The sequence below is a fragment of the Sphaerodactylus townsendi genome, linkage group LG09, assembly GCF_021028975.2.
Source record: "Sphaerodactylus townsendi isolate TG3544 linkage group LG09, MPM_Stown_v2.3, whole genome shotgun sequence".
NCBI classification, from domain to species: domain Eukaryota; kingdom Metazoa; phylum Chordata; class Lepidosauria; order Squamata; family Sphaerodactylidae; genus Sphaerodactylus; species Sphaerodactylus townsendi.
Genome location: NC_059433.1, coordinates 85,121,652 through 85,145,581, shown reverse-complemented (window position 1 = coordinate 85,145,581; position 23,930 = coordinate 85,121,652). Strand labels below are relative to the sequence as shown.

General features: G+C 39.3%; 1 protein-coding gene across 1 annotated transcript; it reads left to right on the top strand.

Annotated features, from left to right (window-relative positions):
- Window positions 1–56: 56 nt before the first annotated feature.
- On the top strand, window positions 57–20,976 carry DCAF13 (DDB1 and CUL4 associated factor 13). Its single transcript, XM_048507393.1, has 11 exons — window positions 57–224; window positions 1,117–1,316; window positions 2,449–2,556; window positions 3,885–3,974; window positions 4,840–4,995; window positions 6,139–6,216; window positions 7,414–7,496; window positions 8,642–8,806; window positions 12,227–12,362; window positions 19,919–20,082; window positions 20,752–20,976. Exons 1-11 carry the CDS (start codon window positions 155–157, stop codon window positions 20,837–20,839), a joined length of 1,338 nt encoding a protein of 445 aa, XP_048363350.1. The 5' UTR covers window positions 57–154; the 3' UTR covers window positions 20,840–20,976.
- The last annotated feature ends 2,954 nt before the right edge of the window (window positions 20,977–23,930 follow it).

Here is a 23,930-nt window from a genome sequence, read left to right as displayed (position 1 = left end):
TGCTCACGTGACTATAAAGGCGCCGGTTTCCGCCCTTCTGTCTCTCGCTTGCGCTGTCCCCTTTCACCCGGAAGTTATTGCTGGGACTTGCTTGGGTCTGTCTGCTCCATGCGAGCTTAGTTGATAATCTGAACGGAGGTTCTTTTCGTGGAGGATGAAGGTGAAGGTGTTGAGTCGGAACCCGGATGACTATGTCCGCGAAACCAAGCAGGACCTTCAACGGGGTGAGATTCAGCGGTGTACAGCTATAGTAGCTCTTTCTGTCCATGCTCGTGCCCTCGAGTCGCAGCTGACGCATGGCCATCCCATCTGAGAGGCGTTCTAAAATAAATCTTTATCATATCATAGCTGCTTCTAATTGCGATTTGGCTAGCCCTTGCGTGAGTTATGTGTTGGCACATCCGTGGAGCACGTGAAGCAGCCTTACACTAAGTCAGAGCAACTTGCAAGGTTGATGTTGCTTACGCTGAGCAGTAGAGGTTTGCCATGGTCTCAGGTGGAGAAATTTCGCTTTACTTACTAACTACCAAGTCCTTCTAAAAATGGAGATCCTACAGAACTGAACCAGGGGCCTGCTGCATGCGAAGTAGGTACAATTGAGCAATTGTGTATCAGTTAAAAAAAGGAAGGGAGACAGACATTCTACTTTAAGTATGACGTACCAGTAAGAAGACTCAAACTTCTGGTCCACACGGAGACCAAACAGTTGTCCAGGAAAGTCGATAAATAGGGTATAACAGCCTAGGTCTTATGATTTTGTATCCTAGCTCTGACATTCACAAGTTTATTGCCTCAGAGTGTGGAATTCTGGTAGATCCTGTGGCTGCTAATCATGAATCTGCATAAATCTAGTGGCCAGAGGCCACTAGTGGCCAGAGGCAGGCTGCACTAGTGGCCAGAGGCAAGCTGCACTAAGCTTGGTACAGTTTGCTTGTTTGCTGTATAAAAATGGTATGGCTATTTTCAAAGCTAAGAAGACTGATTCTAATTAAGGGGAACACTTTTATCCTCTTGATAGTGGTGATTTAATTACCAACAGTATAAAAAGCAAAGAAAAATTTTTAAAGCAAAATTTTCGTTCTTAACTTATTCACATGTCTATTATTTACTTTATAGTTCCACGAAATTATGATCCTGCATTACATCCCTTTGAAGTTCCACGGGAATACACAAGAGCTCTAAATGCCACAAAGTTGGACCGGGTGTTTGCGAAACCTTTTCTTGCATCATTAGACGGCCACAGGGATGGTGTTAACTGCATGGCTAAGCATCCGCACAGCTTGTCTACAGTTTTGTCTGGTGCTTGTGATGGAGAGGTAAGAATAATTTGCAGATTGTGTTAACTCTTGTGGGAAGAAGCATATCTTATTTGACGTGTGGATTTTGCAATATATAAGTTAAGGAAGCAAAAATTCCAAGGATTTCAGTCAAATGTGTTCCTGTAATTGTGTACCGGAGTATTAATCTGAAGGGCTAGAGAAAGGGAAATGTAAAGAGAACAAAACCTTTTTTGTTTTGTCTAGGAGAGGAATGGGAGCCACGGTAACATGAAAATGTAGTGTGGGACCTGATGTTGTCACCTCTGTTGCTGCCAAAACAGAGGCAGGCTGCACTAAGCTTGGTGGCACTGCTGCTGCTCAGAATCCAGTCACTGCTGGTGCCTGAAGAAGAGCAGCTTCTGCCAAAGGTATTGACCTGGACCCCAGAGCCGCCATTACTGAGCCTTCTGCCATATAAAGCAGTCCAGGTACAACCAACTTTGAAAGCAGGTTCCATCCAAATGATGACATCATTGGTCAGTGCCAAGGAGCATGTAGGCTGCCCATTGAAGAATGTTATGGGGCTAGTCAGGAAATGGGGAAGGGGAACACCTGAGCCCAAAGGACCCATATGGCTGCGCTAGAACCAAGTATAAGAGAAAATGAGAGAATGAATGAGTGGTTGACCATGAAGGGGCAGAACTGAAACTGGGAGAGGATATAAAAGAAGGGGTTCATAACAGGCGTTAACCATAGTAATCCTGTTCTATAAATCAAAGATCCTCTGATAGTTATTTAAACCAGTTTGACAGACCCTCAAGAATTTTGTTACTGTCAAGTCCTGGATAAGGGTATTCCATAGGTGGGGAGCAGCATCAGAAAAGGCCCTCCCTTGGGTTCCAGGTCACCAAAATTCACTTAAGGCTGGTTCACTTTGAAAAAAAAAAGCACAGCCATATTGGTTCATTCAAAATCAAAACCCAAGAATGAAAGCCATATAATACTTTTCATTAGAACCAACCACAGAAACATTGTATAAGCTTTTAAGATTTTGCACTGGTGTCAAGTCCTAGGTCAGACATTGCAGACAGACTTGGTCCTTTAGCCTTAACTGAAACTTATTGTTTTGCTGCAAAAACAACATTATCACTAAATTGACACTAGTTGAGAAATGTTACTGTTTTAACAGGTTAAAATTTGGAACTTGATGAAGCGTGAATGCATTCGTACATTACAAGCTCATGAGGGCTTCGTGCGAGGAATATGTACCCGCTTTTGCGGTACTTCTTTCTTTACGGTAAGTATAATAGGAGGACCGAGGAAGGATATTTGAATGCTGCCTTACATTAGCACGGCTGAAATATCTTTTTGTACTTTTTCTTCTGTTCTTTTCATTCTGGATGTTGTTACCTAAATAGAATCATACAGCTAATTTTTTTATTCTAAAAATTCTTCAACTTATTTTTGTCTTGCCAAAATTTTGAACCCTTATTGTTGCATATCAATACTCCTTTCTGGAAGCCTGGTGTGAGCTGAGGAGTAAGACAGCTTTGTAGTTTTTTTTATGCTGTAATTGCCTGCATTAGCCACTAGGCGAAGTGAGTTTATACCTTTCTCTTAAAATTCAAAAGCAGCCACAAAGGCATGTTCAAATGTATACAAAATACTTGATGGTTTAATACGATAGAACAGATGTAAAATCCACCTCCAGAACATAATGTACATGTCCATTCATTTAGTACAGGCATCCCACTCAATGTTCTATTACATCTAACTTTTCATTTGTGCATAGAGTCTGGTAGCATCAGTGATTCTGGTGTATAGGTAATGATTTTGATCATGGTTTTTCATGTTATTTAATTTACTGTACTGCTTGCAGAAATGCAAATGCTTCTAGCACGTTTTGGCTCTGATATTCTCACATAAATGCTGACATGAATGGCTCAGGTTAGTCTGATCTCATCAAATCTCAGAAGCTAATTAGGGTTGGTCTTGGCTAGTACTTGGATGGGGGACCACCAAAGAATACCAGGGTCGCTATGTAGAGGAAGGCAATGACACATCACCTCTGTAAGTCTCTTGCCTTGAAAACCCTACAGGGTTGTCATAAGTTTGCTGAAATTGTATAGAACTTTACACACACACACTCTCACCTAACATGCTTGCTAGTAAAAAGGAGTCATATAAGATCCACGCAAAAAATATCCATCAGTGGCACACTAGGAGATCCTCTCTGTTTTCAAAGAAAAGTGGAGTATCTTTCCAATCTCAGCTCAATGTTGCTATGATTTGAATTGTGATACCACATTCTGGGCTGACTGGACCTACCTTTCTTAGCTGGAAGCCTGCAATCACCCTAGTATGCCCTGAAAATGATAAAACGTCATTAACTAGAAATGTGATGACAGTTGATCATGCACAAAAATATTTGGTTGGTTATTAAAGTGCTACTGGACTCAAGTTGTGTTTTTACTACTGCAGACCAAAACAACTACCCACCTGAGGCTCTCTGATGCAAGCTTATTTGATAGTATGTTTTATTCAGTGTAGTGGGGCCTTTCTTCCAATTAATCATGCATAGAATTTGGTTAATTTTTCATCTTTTTCCCTGTCCAAAATCATTAGGTTGGTGATGATAAAACTGTGAAGCACTGGAAGATGGAGGGGCCAGCTTATGGTGAACCAGAAGAACCAATACATACAATTCTTGGAAAGGTAATAGTTTATTATCTAGCTTTCTTTTTCTTTTTGTGGATTCAGTCTTTATTTTTAAGATGGGTTCCTTCCATGCTGACCTTGAAAAAGTGTTACTGTGCAGCTGTATACTCACCAGTCAATATCTATGTAATTGACACTGCAGTGATATAGTCCTGCCATATGTATTTTGCATTTGTTTCTGGCAACCAAACCATAGAATGCAACTGTAAATATTTGTACTGATATTGGGTTGTTTCCAGCACAACATTTCCACTTGCACAAGGACTTCTGCAATCTTCTCAGCCCCCCTTCCTATGGCATCCCCAAATGCCTCTCAAAATCCAGTTCTTGGGCAGGGGTTACCTTTCCTCAGGAGAAGGATTTCAAGGGATAGTTTGAGTCATAGTTGGTGAGGAATTGCTGGGAAAGTCATGCTTTGCTAGTGAAAGTGCTTGTGCCCAGGGGAATGCTGTGCTGGATCCCACGCATTTAGTTTTGGAAGTGCTATAAAATTATCACTCATTGGTATTCAGCTGAAGTGATTTGCGTGTGTGTGTTTTAACTTGCTGTGATTTTGTGGAAAGTGAAATCAAGATCAGAATCTTTCATTTATACATATATACTAGTCTCTCCAGAAACATAAAGGGTTTGAGGTACTAATATTGATATGTATGGGGACTGTTGTTGATCTTATGTTTCTTATTTTAATGATTTTATTGCTATATTTGTTTACTCCATGAACCACCTTAAGCAGATTTCTGGAGAGGCGGCATATCAGTTTTCTAAAACAATACATAACATTTTACATTATTTCATTTAAATGTAGACTGCTGGTGCATATAAAATAAATTGTTGGCAACTACCACTTCTTTGTATTTTAAAGACTGTGTACACAGGAATTGATCATCATTTGAAGGAGCCTGTCTTTGCCACTTGTGGTCATCAAGTTGATATCTGGAATGAACAAAGAACCAGTCCGCTATGCTCTTTGACTTGGGGAGTTGATAGCATAAGTAGTGTTAAATTCAATCCAATTGAGGTAATAATATGCTTTTATACATCCCATTGCAACTGTTATGGCAAAATGTTTTCGTGCAAGCCGTATGGTAAACATTGATGCAAGAGGAACTGGTGTCTGCACTAGGAAGACGCCAGTTGAAGAAAGAGAACAGAGGATCAGGAAAGTGAAATAAAGGACAACAGCATAGATAGGATAGAAGGGAAGATCAGATCAGGCAAGCATGCTCAAATGAGTTTTAGGGGAGGATTTGAAAGGAGCTGTTCTTGGAATGGGAAGGGGAGATGTTTACATAAAAAGCAACAACATGATGAAAGGTAGAACTTGAGGAGCAAGAGCAAAGACACTCCTCAGCAATTCACATCAAAATATAATGGGTGCCAGATGATGCCAGACTCCGCTTTACCTTGGCACCCTACAGCTCCAACACAACATCTGCCAGCCCCGCTCGGCTGCCAAATGCACCCTGGAATAGCCAGTCTTCTGACAGTCAGGCCCCTTCTGCACACGCAAAATAATGCATTTTCAAACCACTTTCACAACTGTTTGCAAGTGGATTTTGCTATTCCGCACAGCTTTAAAGAGCACTGAAAGCAGTTTGAAAGTGCATTATTCTGCATGTGCGGAAAGAGCCCCAGAGTCACCAGATTATGCCGTGGGGTGGGAAGGGGGCAGCAGTAGTGTGGGGAGATTGCTCCAAGGTTTTTATTGATTCCTCATGGGCTTGGTCATGAACCAAATGCATACTGGGCACGGACTACACATGGCTAGAGTCCTGACAGAGACAAATGTGCTAGCTCTGGCTCTCAGCACAGAGGGGAATAGAGCTAGGGGAGAAGAATTGGAAGGGGGGAAGTCTCTGTCCCCTGTCTGAGGCTAAGGGAGGGTGCTTTATTGAAGGGGGATACTGGAAGAATCTGGTCTGGGTCCAGAACCAGACAAAAAGAAACACAAGAAAGGAGAATATAGTGTGAAGAGAAGAGGAAGAGATTGGGGTTGGCTCCAAAGATATCTTTCCCTAATGAAGGGAGGGGAGAGTGATTAAAAGATCTGAGTGTTAGTTTAAACTACTTCTAATTGTAGAATATATGTTTCCACTAAACACCATGAATTTTACTTAAAAGGTCAGTGCTTTTTGTCTGAGTAGATCACAATGTTTTTCAGATGTATCTTTTGGGAAGTTGTGCTTCAGACAGGAATATTGTGTTATATGACATGAGACAATCAACAGCTCTGAAGAAGGTGATGGCGGCGTGTGTGTATGTATACGTGTTTATTTTAAAGATTATATTTTGTAGTACCTTTGGATTTGCAGCAAAGGATATTATGGCGCGGTATTTACAATTTGCATTATAATTGTGCTATGCACTGTTAGTTATTCATAAGGTTGGTACACTTATTAAAGAAATACCACTCGCCAGCGCCAAATGTATGGGAAATAGTTCTCTTGTATATTGAGATTTTAGTAGCTTTTCCCCTTCAAGCGTTCGCCAGTAAATAAGAAAACTGTTCTCGGATTGAGCGGTAACAGGTGACTCTGCTTACTTGGATTACACCTCCTCCAGCCGTCGCCACTATTGCATTTAAGTTGCAGATGGGTCCTCTTCGCGGGGAATTGGCACCATATGCCATATGGACGGCTCTGAATGCTTTGCAACCTAATCTTCAGCCCACCAAGGAAGAGTCATAGTAGAGTGGTGGCGGCTGGCCGTATCCCTTCAGCATGAGGATCAGGTTAGTCTCTTTTGGAGCCATCTGGCTTTTTACAAACCTGGCCACAGAATTCCTGAGTAGCAAAGCAATGCTGCCAGTGCATTCCAGGCTATGCATTAAACTAATTTAAATGTACAGCATCCAACGTAATATGGCCCTGAAATACAGAGGAGTCCTCAATGCTGTAGATAAATTTTGATCATTGATGCAGCTAGGGGATGAGTCATATGGCGCCTAGTGGTTTGGTTGCTGGCCTAGGACTGTGGCATTCCACATTCAGATATCTACTCAGCCTTGAAGCTCACTGGGTGACCTTGGCTGATAGTCGCCCTCCTCATCCTAACCTAAAACCCCATATTTTGAAATGAATTTCTGAGGAGCCTTTTTTCCGGAGATGCAGAATCATCGCACTTTCACTTAACTTTCTAATCTAATTCTTCAATGCACTTTGAAGGTGGATTTTACTGTGCGGAATAGCAAAATCCACTTTCAAACAATTGTGAAAGTGGATTGAAAGTGCATTATTCTGCATGTGCGGAAGGGGCCAAAGTGTGGATTTGAATCTGGGTCTTCTGGCTCCTAAGACAATAGTTTAAGCATTAAAGCAAACAGTTAAATCATTTTTAACTTTTTAGTACTTAAGGTGATGATTAACTCATTATTATAACACCTACAGATTCTGTAACAAATAGTTTTAATGTTCTTCCCATATTTAATTTTGTACAGGTTATCTTAGATATGAGGACAAATACTCTCTCCTGGAATCCCATGGAAGCTTCCATTTTCACTGCAGCAAATGAGGACTACAAGTAAGCATCATCTCAGTTTTGCTTGCTCGCTACGTAGGCTTCTGTATTTTCATTTATCCAGGGTGTCTGAAAATTAACTGATTTCTCAGTCATGTAAGGAAATAACTTCATAAGTTATAAGCTAAATCTTAGCTGACTCTCAAAAGCTACATTAGGTTACCTTGGATACGCCTTGGATACACCCGGTGGGGAGTTTTCACTTTGAATTGTGTACTTTCATGCCATTATCACAGACAGACTTTGAATACTCACCTGTTTCCAGAAAGGTATGCTACCTAACATCGGGATTACTATCCAAAAAACAGAACAACAAGATCCCCTTACCTGAATCAAGCTCTTGTTGTTAACTAGTGTGCTGATCCAGGTTTTTTTCTGTTTTATTCTTGGTACACTAGCTTCCTTTCTGTCCTCAGCAGTGTGATCCTAAAGGCTGGGTTTAACAAAGCATTCACATTCTTTCTGGCATTTAATCCTTGTTGAAAATCAACAACAATGAGGATCCTAAATATTTTTTGTAGATGAGCACATTTTATTGTCCCATCAAGGTCTGTTGAGATCAACATGGCTTCTCTTTCCATGATAATCTTGCCATGACCTCTCAGGTTAATCCAGACTCCAGTTAAACCAGAATACCTAGATTTAAGGGATTTTTAATCTGCTCTCTTAAGAGTTAAGTTTCTTTGAAAGTGATGAGGCTTAGCTTCCACATAATGAATTTTGAATAAGGGTGTCAGGTAAGTTGATGTCTTAGTGGCACTTAGTTTGGGGAACATAATGTAACTTCATTGTGTTTTCCTTTAAAGTCAGCTCAGGATCTTTGACCAGGTGTGTAGTTGTCATAATTGCTGATTCTAAGATGTCAGTAATGTGGTTGTGATCTCCCAGTTGCTATGTATTTGAGAGATTGTATCTTTTGACTATTGGATTTAAACTGCAATGCTAACTCTTACTTAAAGGTAAGCTCAATTGAATAAAATGGACCTGACTTCTGAATAAAAATTAATAGGATTTCACTGTCAGGTATTATTAATTGAATGAACAGACATGGAATGTGGGTGGACCCCTGTCTACATATGTCAGTATTTGAGTGTTGAAAGATATATAATGGAATTGAGGATGATGCCTTTATTGCTTTTCTTTTGTAGCTTGTATACTTTTGATATGCGATTTCTTGACAAGCCTTTAATGGTTCATATGGATCATGTGTCTGCAGTCCTTGATGTGGATTACTCCCCTACTGGGAAAGAATTTGTGTCTGCCAGCTTTGATAAATCTATTCGTATTTTTCCTGTAGACAAAGGTCACAGCAGGTCAGTGATTTTACAAATAAACTTCTCTTGGGACTCTCATGAACTTAGTGTATATGATACAAGATTTCTTCCTAAAGTAGTCTGAAAGAAGACCAGAAGGAACAGATGGTTGCTTGCATTTTTTTTACACTGTTAATGACTGAAATTCCACTTTAGCCAAACAACAGAATTTTACAGCAAGTTAGATTTCTCTGTTTCTTAAACCCTTGGATTTTTCTTGACCATCAACTTAGTGGTACCTGTAATCCAGAAGCAGTTATTTTGGCTGGAATACAAAGAGCAACTTTTGCATTGGCTGATGGCTTGTGCTCACCTGGTTGAATTCCTGTTCTCCCCCTTTCCCAAGCCCTTTCATTTTTAAAAGTCTTTTTGGTAATGCGGCACCAGCATTAAGGGCTGTGGTACAAGAAACAAGTCCAAGTTACCTTTGGATTCACACAGCTACTTGAAGGGATCTTTGGATCCAGATCACCGATACTGTTTGAAATCAGTGGGGCTTCCTTCCTTCCTATCTTCGGTGATTCAAAGAATATGATTCACTCCTGGCAGTAGACATCTGTGAATGATTGTGCTGCATACAAAAAAGTCGGAGCAGTTTGGCTGTGTAGAGAATTGAGAGCGGAGTTTAAAATCCTGGCAGAACCTGCTCAAGTCCTCTGCTGGTATAGGCTTTTCAGCCAAATCATACATGTTTAGCATTATTGCTAAGTGGTACTGTAAATGAAGCATAGCCAGCTGCATTTAAAATAGCTGAATTTCTCTTTGTGAAGCTGTTTTGTAACTTGGCAGTTCAAAATAATTTATCCTAGAATGCCTTTGGCTTCTGGGATCAGTCAAAATTGCTTGAAAATAGGGGCAGGGGGGAGTCTGTTACCCGAGTCTGAGTAAACAATTATTCATCTACCAAAACCACGCTTCTGACATTTTTAATCGAGTGGGTTTGCCTCATAGTTCCAGAGACTTAGATGCCATGGTTAATTTGATGTTCCTAATTAAACCTTGAGTTTGAAACTCGAGAAGATAGAAGAAACAAGAGATGCTTTTATTAAGTTCATTGTAAGCCCTTGGCAACCAAGCCAGATGTTTGTATGATTAAATGAAAGAACCAAGTTATTCACCCATATGCTATTGTGTTGCTTATGTCCTTGAAGAATGAATTTCAAAACTGTGATGAATCTGAAAGAGTAGCAAAAGAAAATGTTTTATGAGGTTGCATAAAGTGATTTTATTTTTGAGAACCAATAAGGAGAGTTTTAATAAAATTGGCACTACGTATAGGTCTTTCTATGTTTTAAAAATTAAAAATGGAACAACTGCTCAACTACAAATACTATGCACTTAAAGTATTGTTAAGAAGGCATTCTAGGAGTTACTTTGTCATTATGTACCAACTGAGCAACACTCAGTGTAAGCAGATAGTGGCAGAAAAACTAGAAGGACAACTTAGGGCCATGTTGACAGCTGGTATGTAGGGATTTTCACTCCATTGACTTGTTTGAAGAACTAGTGTGGAACAGGAGTTGAAAGGAGGGGCTGTTGCGCAGTGGAAGGGCATCTGCTAGGTGTACAAAAGGTCCGAACTTCAATCCCAGCTGGCATCCTCCGGCTAAGGGAAAAAGGAGCTATAGTTAGGTAGAAGTGGCGTAGAAAGACCAACCTCTTCACTGAAAGAGGCCCTGGAGAGCTCAGTGCACCAGTCTCAGTAGATAGCAGTGACCTTGATGGGCCAATGTTCTGATTCATTATAAGGCAACTTCTTCTGTTCATGTGTTTACAGACTGAGCTGTGAGGCAAGAAATCCCTGATTTGAATCTTGCCTTGGCTATAATTTTGCTAGGAAATCTTAGGCTATCCATTATTGCAACCCACCCTGAGATTGTGGTAAAGGGCAGGTAATAGATGTAAATAGAATAGAGAATAGAAATAGAATTGTCAATCCTTCATTTGCTTAGGAAGATGATGGGGCGTATTAAGGTGGCTGTAAGGACAGCAAGAAGATAATTATGTGAACCCTTGAAAGCTCTGTATCAATGACTGATTCCTATGATTCTTACAAATGGAAGTCTTGGTTGGTTGCTGTTCCAATTGTTTACTTCCTCTACATAAGAAGAGCAGTTCATGGTATCACTTACAACTACTGACAGAAACTAAAATACATCTTGTCTGCTATTGTCCTGTAATCTATTTTATGTATAGGGGCAGGCCAAGGCTGGATGCGGGGGTGGGAGTGGGCAGGTTTCTCAGTTTTGTTGTAGGACCCTCCAGGGTTGCTTAATGCTTTATTTTCCAGCAATATAAAATGGAACTAAGGATCTGTATTTCTCACTGTAAAATTCTTTGGTCACATTCCAATATTAATTACAGACAAATGAGACTACTAAGTGCATTATGCAAATAGTAATTATAATATATAGCTTTTCTACGCCTCAGTTATTTAAAAATAAACCGTAGGCTTGAATAAGGAAAAAGTACAGTTACAATAAAAAGTACAACCCAATAAAATCATTGTAAATTATATAATATTGTTAAATCATTAGGCAACAATTTAATAAGACTTGTACTACGTAAATGGTGGGTTGGATCCAAAGAAACATCAGTTAAGAATGGGTCTTTTTTTGTTATCTTCGGTGTTCAGTTCCTCCATAACACCTAAAAAACTCTTCCTGGAGGTCAGGGCCTTTGAGAAAAGAGCAAGCTGCAGCTTCAGGGGGAAATCTATGAAAATCACAGATCCAGCTTTGTGCAATTGGAAGTGCATTGTTGGATCCAACCTGGTATTACCCATGGCTGGCTGTTTCCAAAAACTTCATTTTTTTATTGTATCAAAGAATGTACAAGTACGGAATTAGCAATAATTCACTGAGAAGGGGTTCTTATTTTTCCTTCCACTTCCAAGTTAAATTTTTCCCTCCTTCTCCTTCAAAGCGACTGCAACCCTCCCCTCCCTCCCTCCCTCTTCTTTATCTGGCCCCTCTGAGTCTTCCAGTTTTCTCCTTCAGTCCCTGAAGCAGTTCCATATTCTATTCCACATCCTTTCAGGCTTAATCCCTTCCCCCTCCCATCTATGGCCTTGTTCATTTTATTCCATTCTGGCTCTGTGTCCCCTCAACTGATACTAACTGAGGTTTGGAAGCATCAATAATATTTAATTCAATTACCCAGTTTAATTACTCATAAAGAAATATTTCCTTTTCTTTATTTAAAGGTACACATCTCTGTTAAATTATTGAGGCAGAGGTTTAAGCTCCAAATGCATTTTTAAAATTACATTTTTCTGCAAACCTGGAGTTTCCCAGTAAGTGGACTTTTTGATCTGGATTCTCAAGCAGATTAGAGTTATCACTAAGTTTGTCATGAAAAGAAATTGTCTGATGATTAAATTGGAAGAAAACTTTACTATAATTTTTATAATTGTTTCAGGGAAGTCTATCATACAAAGCGAATGCAGCATGTCATCACTGTCAAATGGACAATGGATAATAAATATATTTTGTGTGGTTCTGATGAAATGAACATTCGTTTGTGGAAAGCTAACGCTTCTGAAAAGCTGGGTGTGGTAAGTAATGCCATACTTTATTTGTTCTTTTACTGCTTTGCAAACCAGAAAAGAATTTGGTAGGCTCAGAACAAACAGCCATAATATTTAATTAGGTCTACAGTACAATACCATGTAACTAGGATTGTATTGCTGATATCCATGAATTTACATGGTGGGCTTTTTGAAGGTGACTAAGCAAAGATTTCTATAATGTAGTTATGTTATATGAAGAAATACTTTATTATCTTGAAACTCTTGACATGACTATTTATTGGGTAATCCCACGTTTTCTCTTAGGAGAGACCATGAATAATCACTATTCACTTATTTTATTGATTGATTGATTGATTTATATCCTGCGCAATCCCTGAAGGGCTCTGGGTGGGTTACAGGAAGCTTAGAACATTAAAATATGGCACTCAGCTCAAACTGGCTGAACACATCATTAACAACCAGCAACCCATGCTGGAAAATGATGCTCTTCTCACAGTCAAGAAACCTTTTCTTGCCCAAAGACAATCTCCAACCAGGGCCTGCAACAAACCAAGATCTGTCCACATATCCACTCATTCACTTGTTCATTTGCCAATGTTATACATGCCCTCCAATGTCAGCAGTGCCCTTCTACTTGAACATTTGCAGGTTATGTGTGTAATGTCATAAAATTAATCTTATTTCTAGAAATCCAACTAGAAGAAATATAATGCTGTCTTGGGACACAGAATGAATAAACTATGTTTCTCATTACGTCTTTCCCCACCCATCAGCAAAATTTGGAAAAAATACTTTCATACTTGGCTTCCTTCTGAGGATAACTGATACACAAAGCTAATAAACGCAATCATCATATGCAGAAGAGTTTCTATCATTCTTATTTAATGCTGTAAATTAACTGTTAAATTGCTATAGTAAACATGCCTTGTATTGCTGGCATACTTTGAAAGAGGAAATAAGAATAGCATATTTCCTAGCAAAGACTTACATTTTTTGTTAAATATGACTGAAATAGTCAGCAATTTACCACTTTAATTCTGATATAAGCTACTTTCATATCCACCCGCTGCCTGGTTATCTTTTTTTAAGGCAAGTTCTTCCCACTCACCGTATGTCTTTTTTCTTTGGGTGTGAAGCTCTACCTTTGACATCTTGGTTAGTAATTTTTTTGTGGGGGGGGCGGGTATCATCTTTAATAGATGCCCTTTTGGTGTCACACCAAAATATTTCAGATGTGGGTATAACCATAGATGTGGGTACATCATAGAATTGTCATTACCATAAAATTACACTGTAGACTAGTTACTATAAAATAGGCCTTTATTCAGGGACTTCTTACAGCAATGTAACATATGTACATTACTCTAGTGAACTCTCCTAAATGGATGTGATTGGAATTAATTTAATGAGAAACTAATTTAGGGTAAGTGACTTTATTGATTGATGAGATGTAATTGAATGGACTTGTTTCATTGCAGAAGAAAGGATTCTGAAAAAGTTAATGCATTTATATAATAAATGTTCTCAAACGGCAGTTCTTCAAGGGTTCACAGGCATTCACATTCAAGTGTATCCATTTGAAGATTATTTAATTTTTATGCTGTGGGCACTCCAACTCTATGTATTTCATCAAAGCTTCCTTAAGCAGATATCTGGAGAAGCAGTATATCAATAAGTGTTCAATTATTATCTTGATCATATAATGTTGTACCAAATTGAATTCCACGCTGAGATATGTGACAGTAATGTAGAAAAAGTGGCTATTTATGTTGTTGAGCATTGTTCGTGGTATAGGCTGGTGCAACAAGGACTGTAGTGACTGAATCTCTTCCCCCCCTTGTTCAGAAATTATTGGTTCATAATGATCTGATTGATACAGAAGATCTGATTTGAATGTACTATTTTGTCTTGTTCTTTTCCTGAAGGCCCCACTCTTTCTAAACAGTTTTAATATGATTTTTCACAGTAATAAACTTTGGATTGGATCTTGCCAAGAATTTATGCCTGAATGGAGGAAGGTCCCCCCCCCCCCGCAGTCCCTTTCAAGCCACTCCTGGGGGTCCCCATCTCCCAGGAGTAGCATTTAGTAGGTGAACATTTTAAGTGGCAGTGGGCAGAACAAGTAGGGAAGTCACACTTCTACTTACAGAAATCATTCTGCCCATGACTTCTGTAGGCAGGATCCAACAATCTTGAAACTATACTAGCCAATCTATAATGCTATGATAAGCTCTGATTTGGCATTATAAAACCAAAAGCAGAAATTACTTAGATTTTGGGGAAGATCAAGGTATTCTTTTAATTGTACTTTGGCTGCAATATGGAAAGAGACAACACTTTTTGAAAAGTAGAGTTAGCTGACAATTATATTGCTTTGTATTGCATCAAATCTTATGTAAAGTTGAAAGTTTGCAAAATACAAATATATACCTCTTTTGCTTTTCTATGCTTAGTAAATATTTACAGTCCCATCCAAAGCCCTCAGCTGAGAGACGCGATCTCCAAGTGGGCTTTCAAGCGATGCAGGGAGCAAAAAATGCCCCCTCCTCAAAAAAAAACCTTGCCTCTGGAAAGCCCTCCATATCCCCAGGATAGCATAAGTCCAAGGACCAGAAGACTGTGCTCCTGGGCTTAAACCTCAAGGGGGAGCTGACTAGCATCAACTCCTCCCCATGCTGGTGTCCAATTGGGATGCCAGTACAGCTGTGCCGCAGCCCAGACTTCTGGGTTTTGCAGCAGTGGGGCTCAGTGGTAGGCGGCTGCCAGTACAAATGCACCAACACAAGACTGCACTGCTCCTTCAAGCCCTTTTACCTCTCTCCCTCTGGATGGGGTTGTTAGCCAGATTGAAAGGGTTTTGCTTATCTCACAGGTCAGAGGAATTTTGCCTTTTAAGAATGAAGAATCAAGCCTCAGCTGAAGTTATTAGGGTAGATGTCCTTTTGACCAGTCAGGTGATCATTTCTCTCTATGCTTCTACAGTATCGCCAAACATTACGCTTCCAAAAGAAAAAAAATCAAGACTCTTTATAATGAAAAAGTACTATGGAAACCAGCTAAGCATTATCAATAAAGAAGAGCTTTTCGTGACTGTATTTTGATCACTGCAGAATTCTCTTTTGTCGGCATACACTGTAGAACTTCACTGGATGTTTGGATTGGGTTGTGAGCTTCATAACTGATGAATGTTTGACTTGTAGGCTGTACTTTGATACCGGGACCTCCCAAGTATTCATTGGTTCTTTCATGCTTTCTTTGCCTCATTAACGTATTTGCTGTCGTACATATTACGTAAAACCAGTGGAACACTCAAGCAAGAACAACGTCTCTGCAGGGGTCAGTTACTTACCATGTGTACACTGCACTGGTTATTAAACCTGTGATATCCTGGCAACCATTGCAGTGATAAACAAAATGTAGTGGCTGGCTTTTTAAAAGGTCAATCTTGGTACTTGTGTCTCTTTTTTAAAAGAACCTTTACTTAAACCAAATTAGTATAATGCTAAATTTATAAAGAAAGTTTTGCTTTTGATTTACGAAATAGGTTTTGAAATAATAAAAAGCCTAATTTCTCTTATCTGATACATTTTAAATATATAGTGTGGTGCATGTGATGTGATTTTGATAAGCAGCCTAGCAGATCATTTTTTCACATAGAAGGCATTACTACCATAGTATTGCATCAGAAAAAAAATTTGGAACAGCATGAGTGGACTAGTTCTTCAACTAGCCATTAATTAAACTATTATATATTACCTTTCATAGCAACTTAGTATCAGGGATTATTAATGGAATTGACCTCTTATGGTCAGTTCTTTTTAATCAGTGTTTGAGTAAGTAGCTTTGGGAGTTTTGCCTTTTCCTGAAGACTGAGATCTGCACGAATGGTGCAGGGACATCACAACGAAAGAGTTGTAGTCTTAGTTGGAGGGAGAGGGGATTTCCTATCCACTTGTTTGGCAGGACATTTTGTGGATAGTTTTGGTTTCAAATAGATAAGCTTGGATTTGTGTTAATTTTTTTAGACTGGGGATTGAGATTTCCTCAGCCATGCATTGCTCTGCCCTTTCAATTTTGTGTTAAGTGCATATGACTCTAGACTACAAGCTGACTAGTGGGACACTTAAGTTGTGTCTGACCACTGCTTTGGAAAGTGCAGAACTTCATTTTGTAGACTTGAGACTGCAAAAGGTCAGTCATTTGTACTAGAGGACAAAACCTCATTGTTTTGTTTTCTTTGTCTTACTTATTTGCTAGTGAGTCAGTTATTTGGTAGTGCAAGGGAGGGATTTTGTGCATTCTGCCTGACCTTTGTCTACTTGCTAGATTCATAACCATTTGACTAGGCAGACTTCAACCTGAGGTTAATTAAAAAAAAACCATTTGGTGTCAATATGGAGTTAACATATTGACAGAAGAGAGTATCTGTGACAGGTGCTCATGGTGTAATAGGTGTATTTTGAATATTGGATTTAGTCCATGTCTAATTCTGAAACATGTACCATGTACTGTATATACTTGTGTATAAGTTGACCCACAGAAAAGTTGAGGCACCTAATTTTACCACAAAAAACTAGGAAAACTTATTGATTCGTGTATAAGTCGAGGGTGGGAAATGCAGCAGTTACTGGTAAATTTCAAAAATAAAAATAGATACCAATAAAATTACATTAATTGAGGCATCAGTAGGTTAAATGTTTTTGAATATTTATTTCAAAGAAAAAACAGTAAACTAGCTCTGTAAGTGTAAAAGAGGGTCAACAAGAACAATATGGTATCAACAATAACTTTAAAAGTACAAAAACCTTAGCTTTTTTGTAAGGAAGGGTTTTAAACAATGGATCTTACAATAAAAACTGGAATGAACATGCCTGTTCACTGTGACTCAAAACTACTCTGCTATTTAAAAGAACAGTTCATTATTTTTAGTGTACATACTTTTAAAATTGCACATGGCAGGTGTCATTTTAGAAGGAACATTCACACAACCTGTTAGGGGAGGAATGTTTATGTTAGCAGTACCAAAATTTCAAAGTATCTTTAGGAGACCCTCCTGATGATAGTTTTGGTTTCAAATAGAAACCAAAGGTCTGGTGAAGTTTGGTTCAGGGGGTCCAAAGTTATGGACCCTCAAAAGGGTAGCCCCATCTACTATTAGCTTCCATTTGAAACAATGGGGGAATGAGAGCACCCACTTTGGGGATCCATAACTTTGGACCCCCTGAACTAAACATCACCAAACTTGGCTGGCATCAGCAAGAGATTATCCTGATGATACCACCCAGGTTTAATGAAGTTTGGTTCAAGGGATCCAAAGTAATGGACCCTCAAAATGTAGCCCCATCTACTATTAGCTCCTATTGGAAACAATGGGGGATGGGGCACCCCCTTTGGAGGTCCATAACTTTGAACCCCCTGAACCAAACTTTACCAAACTTGGGTGGTATCATCAAGAGTGTCACCTGATGATACCCTGAAAATTTGGTGCTGCTAGCCCAAAAACTGCTCCCCCTGGTGGCTGACAAAGTAAAAACCCTAAAATATTTTTTAAAATACACCTGACTCGTGTATAAGTTGAAGGGGGCTTTATCAGCACAAAAATGTGCTGAAAAACTCGACTTATGCACGAGTATATATGGTAATTGCTCTATTTCTATATATGTGAAAATTATTAAAGTATTTTTATAGAGATTTTAAAGTTCTTGTTAGTCTGAACAAAGACTTAGAATGCTATAATCATACCTTCCATGTGCGAAATTAGGGAAGAAAATATTGCAGTAGAAAAAGGATGTTGGACAGTGACTTCCCAGATGCCAGATTGTACTTCCCAAAAAGTTATGTTACATCCACTACAATTTTTAGGATAATTTATATAAAAAGCCTTTCAGTGTGGAGTACATTAGCTCCTGTGCAGTAAGAGCACCTGTAATATATTGATGACTAACTGGCTATTTTAGAATGTTTTAGTTAAGTTAGCAAAATATTTTGTGTAAGTATTCAGAATTATTGCATTTCTTTCTTTAAAATGTCCTGCAGTGGGGAAATAGGGATAACCTATTTTAAGGTGACAGCTAAAAAAAAGGATACTTAATAAAGATAACCCTCCCTTTATTTAAGGGTTTAATAGTAATTAAATTTAAGTAATAGTAATTTAAATTTAATAGTAATTTCTTCCAGACACTTCTGTTCTGTCTTCGTAGGCAAAATGCTTGGTAGACAGAATGCTTTTTCTTAATTAATTGTTCATACAAGAACAATCCCAGTGAAAATGACTTTCATGGAAAACTAGCTGTGTCCATTCTCTTCAGTTAACCATGACAAGAAGCAGGTATGTTTGAGAATAAGTGCTTCCAGTTACTTAAATTGCAGTACTACAACTCCAGTAATTCAGAAAAAAACAACCTTCTATGAAATGAAGTTACTGGATTAATGAACTCTTCAGTGAATTGATCAATTGAAAACTGAAAACATAATAACAGAAGTGTGCCAAATAGCCATTTTCCAAAGTGTTATAAGCTTCAAATGTAAGAATTTATCTATCTTGGATTAGTTGAGTTGAGGTATTGGCTTAGTCAGCTAATAGAAAACAGAGAAAATTATGGTTAGGCTAATGTGGCAGAGTGGTAAGCTGAAGTACTGCAGTCAAAGCTCTGCTCATGACCTGAGTTTAATCCCAATGGAAGTGAGGGTCAGGTTGACTCAACCTTCCATCCTTCAGAGGTTAGTAAAATGAGTATTCAACTTGCTGTCCCCAGGAACACCCTCTTTAGTACTGGTGCAAGTTCCTGCACTTGAAGAGTGCTACCACTGCTGGGCAGCCCCCCAACACCAGTTACATGTCCCAGCACTGGTGTAAATGCCTCTTATGCTGGTGCAAAATGGCATTTACTCTAACACTAGGGTCATGTCACCTCTTGAGCCCTTATAGTGCCTCCCTTCTGGATTGTACTGATTTTGGCATTATAGGCCATTGTCACCAATTTGGATAGAATAAAACTGTGTGTGTTTTCAGAAGGTTTTTTTTGGGGGGGGGGGCATTATCTATGGCTCTTGTCATGCTAGGTTAAAATGAGGCCGGTATAACAGTATCATGGGGGGGGGATGGGGGGGGATGAGGAAGGACATTCATGATCTTGGTTCCTGAATCCTGGCTTCAGAGTTAAATCTAAACCAAATCACCAAACCTAATAATCTGGAATTTGTTTCCTTCTTCTCATCCCCATAGCATTTGCTGATCTTTGTTCTGTTGTTGCTAAGTGGGAAATTGGTCATTCAAGGGACTATTCCTAGATTGCTGACTGAATTCCAATAGTTATTATTAACTGTTTTCATCTTTTGATTGAAAGTTCGACAAGGCTCTAGGGTTTTTTCCCCTGCACTGTGAGGTATTGCCCAGTTACCTTGGATAATTTCCCAGTTCTTATTTGCCCCATACGGTTAGGATCTGTCAGCTACAGTTCTGTGCCCACATGGGAAGGAGACTTCATGTGCAGTTCTGCAATTTAACAATCATTGTATGTTTTTGAAATATATTGCCATTACCATTTTCAAAGTATTAACACTGGGCTCTGTTTGTGTAGCTTAGTCCCCGAGAGAAAGCCTCTATGCTCTATAACCAGAAACTGAAGGAAAAATTCCAGCACCACCCCCAGATCAAGCGAATAGCTTGCCATCGTCACTTGCCAAAGATGATCTACAGCCAAGCCAAAGAACTACGAATTATGAGAGAAGCTTCTCGGCGAAAGTATATTTTTCATTTTACTTTGTTCATTTGCATGCTTTGTTGATCCATGCCTTTAGATAAGCAGTTTCACTACCAAATAGATTTAGAAAGAACTTAATCATTCTTAAAAGCAGTTCAATACTGGAATAAATTGCCTAGGCAAGCTTTGGAATTTCTTCCATGGAAGTGTAAAAAAAACCCCCACACACCACTGGACAGTAAATCGCGAAGCCTTTTTTTATTGGATCTTTTTTAAGGCCAAGAGGTTAGTCTAGATAGCTCATTGGTTACCTTCCAACCCCAATTCAGTATTAGTACTTATTTGCTGAATTAAGCAGTTGGACTGGCTGAGTCAATAAGGTTAAAAAAAAACAGGCCAAATTGGTAATGATTGCTGTGTTCAAATAGCAGGATTGTCTCTTTCTGCAGAAATCTCAATAGATAACAATCCTCAGAAATAGTAAAAAATACTTAAAATCTTCAGTGCTTTGTGAAAAATTTTTTTGTGTGGAATCATTTAAAATTAGTGTATCTTAAGATTGACATCCAGCCTGTGATATGTTGGTAGTTTTCTTAGTATAAAATACAGTGCATGTACTTTGAAGCAATGGAGTATTTACACCATTAGTTACTATTTTTTTACCAGTTAAGGTTAAAATTGAAATCTCATTTTGATGTTTTTTGTTCTAGGGAACTGAACCGGAGGAAGCATAGCAAGCCTGGATCTGTACCATTCATGTCAGAGAAGAAGAAACATATTGTGGCTGTAGTGAAATGATAGTTTACACAGTTACCAAATTTTCATGCTTGTTGTTACCAACTTTAATCCCAAGATTTTACTTTTTAACTCCCTAATCCTTTGCCACTGTGAAACTATTGATTTTTGGACATTGTATTAAAAAATTAGAAGCAGAATTTGTATCCAGGCTGTTTTATAAACTCCAGTGATCTTCCGTTTACCACTGGTAATGAATTTGGCGGGCTTGGGAAAAAAATGTGTGTGTGCTGCTGCTGACTTGCTAAAGAAGATGAACTGCCTCTACATTATGAGTATTTTTGCCATCACATGAAATATATAAGCACTGTGTTGTAATTTCTTAAGGCACAAGCAGTGATGTCATTAGATAGTTTGGCAAAGCAATATCTCAGATGTCAGAACACCACTTAACACAGTATATTACTATATCCTTCAATGTTGAATTTAGCCTTTTCTGCCTGCCAAGATAATAAGCATGTTTTCTATTTGTGAACTTTTTTAACAAACGCCAGTCAACAAATGGTTATTTTACAGGAAGTACTGGGGCAGAAAAGTATGCATAAGATTTTTTAGTATGGCTAACAGTAAAGCTTAGCCTACTATCAAATCTTTATTGGTGGAGGATTATGGTCTTGACAAATTCAAAAGAAAGGATGAACAAGTTCTTAACTTTTAAACTGTCATCTTTCTCCAAAGTTCCTGAAATGTGATGTATTGAGGTCATTATCTTCTTTAGTCCTTCTTCTATGCTCTTCTTTAGTCCTTCTAGGCTTTTCCACTCAAAAGCAAGTTCTTCCATCTTAGTGTTAATGGAGTGCTGAGATAGTAAAAAGGGCATAATCTTAGTTCTTTCACTCTTGCCATGGCCATTAATGTTCATTTTTTGCCATATCTGTTTCAAATTTAAATCCCATTCTTTAACATTTTTGAACACTCTTATGATGTCGTATTTTGAGGCATAATATTCTCTGTTTCAACAAGAAGAGAGATGACTTTCTTAAAAGTAAGAACTACTCTATTGTGGTAGCCTCATGGAGGCAGCTGTTCGAAATAACTTAATTGGGCCTCCGATGGTGAGCAATTCAGTAGCATATAGATTTTTCAATGTTAGCAAAATTGGACCACCTATTAAAGTTCAATTGTGTGTTGCCAATCAGACCTGCCAGTTGATACTTCTGAAAAATTAATGTCATTGATTGGTTTTTAAGAGGAGGTGAAACGATATCCTGTTCTAATTCTTCCAGTGTATCTTTAAAATTCAGATTACCCATGTTTTTTAAAATGTCCATCCTATTTATTAGGCTAGAGATCTTAGTTAATAACAAATCAAGCGTTTTAGAAGTCAGAAAAGCCTCTTCAGAGAGCGATTCCAATAATGTTGCAAAGTTTGTAGAAATATCAAGATTTTGTATGGCTTTGACTTTGCATCACAGAATCCCTGAGGCAGGGTTGTCTTTAAGGGCATTTTCTTTCCCAAGGCGTTGGAATGGAGATTCTCCTCATCTCCTACCTCCAGCGATTCCAGAGGAGTAAAAGTATTAGAGAGCTTAACACTGCTCATTAAGTTGTCTAACTGGGAGTTGTCTGAACAAAATTGATCTATTCTCATTTGTTGGCATGGTTTACAGTTCATCAAATCAGAGTTGTTTAATGCAGAAGCGTAACGAGGCAGCCCTGGGCAAACTGTAGCCCTGGGCAAAACCTGAGTTGGATGCCCCATAGTAAAGGCCACTCCACCATGACCAAAAATTCTTTTGCACCAGGACATTGGTGCCTGCAGGGGGTGCATTTTTAGACATATCAGCACCCAAAATTTCAGCATATCATCAGGAGACTGTCCTTATGCTACTCCCCAAGTTTGGTGAGGTTTGGTTCAAGGAGTCCAAAGTTATGGACTCCCAAAGGGGGTGCCCCATCCCCCATTGTTTCCAATGGGAGCTAATAGGGAGATGATAGGGCTACAGTTTTGAGGAGTCCATAGCACTTTGGCCCCCCTAGGGCCAAACTGCACCAAACTTGGGGGATGCCATCATCTCCAGATGATGCCCTGAGGCCACACAGGTGCCGTCCCATCAAAATGCACCCCCTGCAGAGCTTTATCTAAAGAAATTTACTTAAGAATCTTTGTTCTGCATTTGGAGTTTTTCTGCATTTGCATGTCAAGTGGGGAGTTTACCCCAGGCTGCTGGGGGGGCACATTTCTAAAGGCACAGTCTCAAAACTTTCAGGATCTCATCAGGAGACTGCCCTAATGATACCCCCCAAGTTTGGTTCAGGGGGGCCAAAGTTATGGACCCTCAAAACTGTAGCCCCCATGTCCTATTAGCTCCCATTGGAAACAATGGGGGATAGGGGCACCCCCTTTGGGAGTCCATAACTTTGGACTCCCTGAACCAAACCTCACCAAACTTGGGGGGTCGCATAAGGACAGTCTCCTGATGATATGCTGAAATTTTGATGCCGCTAGCCTAAAAACTGCGCCCCCTGCAGGCCACAAATGGAAAACCACTAAAATACCCAAAAACGAACCCAGCATTTTGATGCCCCCCACAAGGTGATGCCCTGGGCAGCTGCCCACCTTGCCCAATGGGCATTACGCAAGTGGTTTGATGTAAGTTGTTCTTGCCCCTATTGGCTTAATTGCACCTTGATTGAGTTGAGTAGTTCAAGCAGTGGTGTAGTGGTTAAGACCAGGTGTGCTCTAATCTGGAGGAACCAGGTTTGATTCCCTGCTCTGTTGCTTGAGCTGTGGAGGCTTATTAGAGGAATTCAGATTAGCCTGTGCACTCCAACACATGCCAGCAGGATGACCTTGGGCTAGTCACAGTTCTTCTGGCTCTCTTAGCTCCACAGGGGGTTTGTTGTGAGGGGGGAGGGGAAAGGAGTTTGTAAGCCCCTTTGAGTCTCTTTCTCCTCCTCCTGGAAATCAGTCCTCTGGTTTTTACAAACTGTTAGACAGCCGACTGGAGAGACCTCTCTTACACTTTCGTTCTGGTTCTTTTCTAAGAAGACCTTTCAGATGGAGATTCCAACTCCCTTCCCAGTCAGCTGCTGCAAACAGTCCTTTAATCAAGTGGTCATTCAGTATCTTCAGACTTTCTCCTGTTCTTTG